The 7,500-nt window shown below is 35.8% G+C and overlaps 1 protein-coding gene across 1 annotated transcript in view; it reads left to right on the top strand.

The window, feature by feature from the left end:
- Nucleotides 1–7,500, top strand: part of LOC113826647 (troponin C, isoallergen Bla g 6.0101) — a gene marked incomplete at its 5' end in the record, with an annotated part of 16,314 nt that overhangs the window by 3,773 nt on the left and 5,041 nt on the right. Inside the window, 1 exon segment of the mRNA XM_027379540.2 lies at nucleotides 2,164–2,295. Within this exon segment, the coding sequence (XP_027235341.1) occupies nucleotides 2,164–2,295 (132 nt within the window).

Below are 7,500 nucleotides of genomic sequence, written 5' to 3'. Positions count from 1 at the left end.
GATACGGATTCAGGATTAGTTTTGAATGATTACGTCAAACCCCTATTGTCTCACCTCCGCCAAGTAGGTTATCTTTACATTAAAATCACCTTTTTAATCACCTTTCTCAATTACACTGGTGACCAGTGTACTTGGGAAAGGTGATTTTAATGTAATTCTTCAAGTAAGCATATTTTTATTGCATCAGTGACCCTATAGCCATGACGCTCTCTGAGTACTTCTAGTTTCACAATATTCCCCAATAAGAAACGCAATTCTCATTAAGCTGTTAACTTTCCTAATCTCATTTTCTATAGTCTAAGTTATTATATTTCTTCGTTTCTTGCTCTTTCGTCTTCCATCACTTTCAATTTATTTCTGTCTGTCACTGCCTTTCTCTCTCTCTCTCTCTCTCTCTCTCTCTCTCTCTCTCTCTCTCTCTCTCTCTCTCTCTCTCTCTCTCTCTCTCTCTCTCTCTCTCTCTCCTCTCTCTCCCTCTCCCTCTTCCTTATCTCGCTCTTTTGTCAATGGAAGAGAAGCAACGCTGTAATCCAAATATAGTTCCAGCATCCGGTTATATCTCTTGTATTCATATCTTGTCAATATTTTCTCCACGCCGGGTGAAGAATGAAGAAATAGATAAAAAGAGGAATGAATGGGATGATCAACACACACAACGTTGTATATAAGTGTGTGTGTGTGTGTGTGTGTGTGTGTGTGTGTGTGTGTGTGTGTGTGTGTGTGTGTGTGTGTGTGTGTGTGTGTGTGTGTGTGTGTGTGCGTGTATTAAAGTGAAGAGACAGTTCATTATGATTCTATAGTTATGGCATATGCATATAAAAATATCCCATTACCAAAGCCCGCCATTCATCTTTCCTTCCGGTTGTATAGTTCTTTCAAAGAAAACTTTTGAAGGGGTGACTCTTCTAAAAACATATTACCGCGCATATGAGGTAGTTAATGAAAATGGAGGTGGGACTTTATGCTTGAGGATATTTTGATTGTCAATCTAGATTTCAGAATTACTTGATATGACATACGTTTTCTGAATTTGATAACCTATTGTAGTGCATTGTAAAAGAACTGTAAATAGGAAATTTCGTTTACCGTACCAATTAAAAATATTTAATTGATTTATATGATTGTAACTATTATCATTATTATTACTATTATTATCATCGTAATTAACATTGTCATTAATATTGTTGTTATCATTGTTATTATTATTATTATTATTATTATTATTACCATTATTATCATCATTGTTGTTATTACTATCATTCTTCTTCTTCTCCTTCTTCTTCTTATTATTATTATCATTTTATTATTATTATCATCCTCACTATTAATACTATTGCAATCATTATTGCTATTATCAATATTATTATCATCATTAGTATTACTACTACTACTACTATTATTACTATCATACTAATGTTAATATTATTAGTATTATCCTTATCATTATTATCCTTATCATTATCATTACTTCTACTACTATTACTACTATTATTATTATAATTATCATTATTATTTTCCTTTTTTTCATCATCATTATCATTGTTATTATCGTGTGTGTGTGTGTGTGTGTGTGTGTGTGTGTGTGTGTGTGTGTGTGTGTGTGTGTGTGTGTGTGTGTGTCTGTGTCTGTGTCTGTGTGTGTGTGTGTGTGTGGGTGAGTGTGTGTATATGTATACATGTACCTATATATGTGTGTATGTATATATATATATATATATATATATATATATATATATATATATATATATATATTTAATATTTATATATATATATATATATATATATATATATATATATATATATATATATATATATATATGCACACACACACACACACACACACACAGGTATATGTATATTATATATATATATATATATATATATATATATATATATATATATATATATATATATATATATATATATATATATATATATATATATATATGTAACATCTATATATATATATATGTATATATATAGATATTACATAAACACACACACACACACATACACACACACACACTCATATATATATATATATATATATATATATATATATATATATATATATATATATATATATATATATATATCGTTTTGCTCCGTAAGACGCACATAGAAGCGCCTTTCCCCCGCCAGCTAAAGATCCGTCCTCCGCAGGCAAGGCGCTCTCGGAGAACAAGGTCACCTTCGAGCTCTTCGTGAACATCGTCGGGGTCTTCCTTCAGGACGAGGACGACGAGGCGATGGCGGAGGAGTTGCGGGAGGCTTTTAGGCTCTACGATAAGGAAGGTCGGCCTTGGGGTTTATCTGTCTGAGTGTCTGTCTGTCTCTGTCTATATCTCTGTGTCCGTCTGTCTGTTTCTGTCTCTGCTTATATCTCTGTGTCTGTCTGTCTGTTTCTGTCTCTGCTTATATCTCTGTGTCTGTCTGTCTCTGCCTATATCTCTGTGTCCGTCTGTCTGTCTCTACCTGTCTGTCTGTCTCTGTGTCTGCCTATATCTCTGTATCTGTCTGTCTGTTTCTGCCTCTGCCTATATCTGTGTCTGTCTGTCTGCCTCTGTCTCTGCATATATTTTTTGTGTATATCTGTCTGTCTCTGTCTCTGTCTATATCTCTGTGTCTTTCTGTCTACCTCTGCCTCTGCTTATATCTCTGTGTCTGTCTGCCTGTCTGCTTTTGTGTCTGCCTATATCTCTGTGTCTGTCTGTCTTTTTCTCTGCCTATATCTCTGTGTCTGTCTGTCTGTTTTTGCCTCTGCCTATATCTCTGTGTCTGTCTGTCCGTCTGTCTGTCTCTGTCTCTGCCTATACCTCTGCGTCTGTCTGTCTGTGTGTCTCTATCTCTGGCTATATCTCTGTGTCTGTCTGTCTGTCTCTACTTATATCTCTGTATGTCTGTCCGTCTCTGTCTCTGCTTATACCTCTGTGTCTGTCTGTCTGTGTGCCTCTGTCTCTGCCTATATCTCTGTGTCTGTCTGTTTGTCTGTGCCTATATCTCTGCGTCTTTCTGTCTGCCTCTGTTTATATCTCTGTGTCTGTCTGTCTCTGTCTCTGCCTATATCTCAGTGTCTGTCTGTGTCTCTGTCTCTACCTGTATCTCTATGTATGTCTGTCTGTCTCTGCCTATATTTGTGTGTCTTTCTGTTTGCCTCTGTCTCTGCTTATATTTCTGTGTCTGTCTGCCTGTCTGCTTCTGCCTATATCTCTTCGTCTGTCTGTCTTTTTCTCTGCCTATATCTCTGTGTCTGGCTGTCTGTCTCTGTCTCTGCCTATATCTCTGTGTCTGTCTGTCTGTCTCCGTCTCTGCCTATATCTCTCTATCTTTCTGTCTGCCTGCCTCTGTCCCTGCTTATATCTCTGTCTTTGATCATATATACTTGTTTTTATTACCATCTCATCCTTTCAAAAGTGATAGCTTATAAAGTTCCTTTGTGCATAAATATAAAATCAGGAAATCGAGTTCATCTGTAAATAACTACTCTTACAATACAACGACCTTCCGCTTATGGGATCCAGTGTATAAATAAAGGTATCAATCATACCTCGATGACCCCCCGAGAAGTCCTACTTATTCATCTGCCTTGGAAATGCGTAGGGCAGAAATAGCTCTTTTCTTTGAACTCATGTATTCTTTTGAAATTTCGGAAGAGAAAAGAGAACAAAAAAAGAAGAAAAAGACGCACAGTAGAAGAATGAAGAGGTGCGATAAAAGAGAAAGAAAGAAAGAAAGAAAGAAAGAAAAAGAAAACGGAAAAAATAGATTGGGGAAGGGGAAGGTACAAAGACCTATATATATATAGTAACCTTTGTTGGAAATATAACCGTGGTGGACAATGTATTACCAGGAATAGGCATTAATGAGGTGAACTTTCATAAAATATTCAGGCAAAGAGCTTGGAACTACTTTGTACGTTATGTAGGATTTATACTTACAGGATGGGAAAAAGTAGCTTATGCCTATTACACAAAAACACCGGTTTTCCATGAACGAAAACAATTACATATTACAAGAGTTCAGGATTATATTCTATAGAAACAATGGTTACGAATTTAGACAGGAATAGATGTGAAGGGAGATTTTTTGGTCGTGGAAATGTTTAATTACGTCATACTGTATGGTGTAAGTGTAGTAAGAAAAAAATGCGCTTGTTGCTCCTTTGTATCTAGAACCAGGGCAGCAGTAGTCGCATATGTGTTTTTGTTGTTGTTGTTGTTGCATTGTATTCTTACTTACATCAGACATTTCAATGATAGAATTTCAAAAGATAAAGATACACGTATTTGCAACAGTGAACCACAGACACTTTCTATTAATATTTTTTCCACATTGAATCAGTATGAAAAAACCGTCTACTGATAATTTTTGAATATCTTAAAGAAATGTAAGGAGTCATGGACAGAAGAAGTACAGCAAGACAACATTTAACAATAACAAGAATAACGTGCATATGGAATAACTATTATAGCTAGGAACAGTGGTAAATTAAATTATCGTAGTGGTTAATGATAATGATATTGATGGCCATGTTGATGGCAATGGTGATGATAATGGCATTGATGATAATAAAGACAATCATAGTAATAATAATGATGATGATAATAATAATGATAATGATCATAATAGTAATAATGATACTGATGGTAATAATAATGATAATGATGGTGATCATAATAGTAGTAATAATAATAATAATAATAATAATAATAATGATAATGATCATAATAGTAACACTACTACTAATGATAATGATATTGATAATGATCATAATAGCAATAATAATAATAATAATGATAACAATGATAACATTAGATTATTGATGATAATGAAAGTTGTAATAAAAACAATGAAGACGATACTTGCAATAACATGATACTAATACCAATAATTCTATACTAAAATATTAGCAGAGTAAATGTGAAATTGCCATGATTACGTTAATGAAGATAATGATACCAACAGCAATAAAGGAGACGTTCTTAACCCTACAACCGCTAATGATAACACCAAAATTGACAAAATACGAGAAAATATTAAAATCAAGACACCAATATCAAATATAATACAGCTACAAAATTGCACTTTATGAAAGCCATGTTTAATGAGAAATTTACACCTTTGATGATTATACAAATTTTTCCATTCCAAGAAAAAATATGTTTTCCCATCTTTGACCTTGAAATGACGTCAGCAGTATTTTGTAAGATGAAAAGAAAACTTTCGCTTTGGTTCTATTTTAAGACTGTCTCTATATGTTTATGTGCGTAGGAACCTGTTTGTATTTTTAATTAAAAGGGGTGTGCATTATAACGTGATATACTTGGGTTTCGTTTGAAGAGATAAGGGGATGCATGTATGTATGTAAGTATACATGTGTGTATCTGTAATGTATGCATGTATGTATGTATATAGGTATGGAGGCATGTATGGACTTATTCATGTGTGTATGTATGTATACATGCATGCATGTATGTGTGTATGTATACATGGTATGCATGTATGTACGAGTTTGTTTATGTACATGGTATGTATTTATGTATGTATGTATGCATTACATGCATGTGGGTATGTCTGTATATATGTATGTATGTATGCATTACATGCATGTGGGTATGTCTGTATATATGTATGTATATACATACATACATACTGGAAAGGATACACCATTTTATGTGTATATTTATCTGTGTCCGTGTGTATGTGTGTATGTACTTACACATATATGTGTAGGTATATATGTTTGCAATTTATATGCTTATACATGCATGGGTGCATGGATACTTTTATATATACTGGGAGTATTTTATGTATGTATTTATCCATGTACATATGTATGATGTATACATGCGTACATATAACAATGATACTACATTAATCATAGTTTGTTACATTAATAAGGAATACTGATTATATGATATCATTATGATATTTACCATAATAATATTTTATTCACCTAGAGTGTGCTTGTCTGTGCAAAGTGGTCACGTGTAAGGCTTAAAGGAAATGAGTGTTCTCTCTTGCTGAGGCTCTTTTTTACCCAGGATTAGGATATGAAAGAGCGCGTCAAGGCACGTGCTGCGGCCTCGATGAGCAGGGAGAGAAGGGACGCAACCGCTCGTCATGCGCAGGCTTGAAGAGGCCCAGCTGACCAGGTCACGTGATATGAGTGGAACGCTTGTCCACTGAGTAACATTGAATGTAATCACATAGCAGCATGGTGTAATTATAAAATCCACACCTCCCTTTGCGTTTGATAGCTTCGAACGACTTGAACATTACATATATACGTGGATTCCCCTTACTACATGCATATATATATAGGTGAATACATATAAAGTGTACAACATTGTAAAATGATATGCTTAACTCCACAGGTACAATAAATAGTAAATGATAATATTACAAAAGGCCCTATAAATGTCTCCAAAGTGTGCACATTGTGAACAAACATACAGGGACCATATAATATCACATTTGATGCTCCCTGAAGGTGCCGTAGAGAAGATGAGGTGCTTTGCGGCCTTAACAGCAGCCTCAGCGTGATCATTTGACTGCAGGTAGTGGGGCGATGACGTGCCGTGCTGGATTCCCCATCTTCGTGTGAAATCGGCGCACCCACTGCTGGTAAAGGGTGGTCCTCCATCGGTACGCAGGGGATGGGGTACCACCACCTCTCTGACGAAGGTACAGAAGTATCGTATCGTGGAAGAGGCTGTGGTATCACTCTTGCAAGGGACGATAACAGGCCAGTTCGATAATCGGTCCACAATTACAAAGAAGTGCTTCCCAGTGCTTCTTCATGAGTAGGGCGCCTTACTGGGGCGCGTGAGAAGGCATCTGGTGCGCGTAGCGACTTTCCAGCACGCCTTGCTGCTTTGAAGGTGAAGTAGGGCATGCGCTCCCGTAGTCTCTGAAGTCGTGGTTTCGCAATCATACCCAAGGTGTACGAGTTCAACATAGGTACAAGTGGACGGTGGTCAGTATGGATCATGAATGATGGGAGCCCTGGTAAGTAAGGCGGCATTTGTGAAGGGCCCAGCTGACTGCCAACATTTCCAACTCAATAGTGGCGTATCTTGTCTCGGCGTCCACTAAGGACGTTTGCGCCTTGAGTAGCATTAAACATATTCATATAGCAACAAGGTATAATTATATATTCCACAATAATTATGATGAGAACAAGAATTGTAATGATGAAGGTATTGACATCGATCGGACAAAGCCATTAATGATAGCTGCAGATAACAACAATAATGATAAAGGGGATCATTAGGCAAAACTAATCGCAATGATTATCATCATTCTAATGGTGGAACTGATGATATTGGGGATAATCACACCGAATCGCATCATAACATTCAACGATAACACCAATGATGATTAGAACAACAACAATAGTGACGCTAGTAACAACAACAACAACAACCAAATAATCGTGATAATTACCATTCTCTACCATTTATTGTCCCATTCCCTCTCTTCTCTTTAAGATCACTC

Source organism: Penaeus vannamei, chromosome 13 (genome assembly GCF_042767895.1).
Source record: "Penaeus vannamei isolate JL-2024 chromosome 13, ASM4276789v1, whole genome shotgun sequence".
Taxonomy (NCBI): domain Eukaryota; kingdom Metazoa; phylum Arthropoda; class Malacostraca; order Decapoda; family Penaeidae; genus Penaeus; species Penaeus vannamei.
The sequence above is the reverse complement of the archived record's forward strand: the minus strand, read 5'-3'. Positions and strand labels throughout refer to the sequence as shown.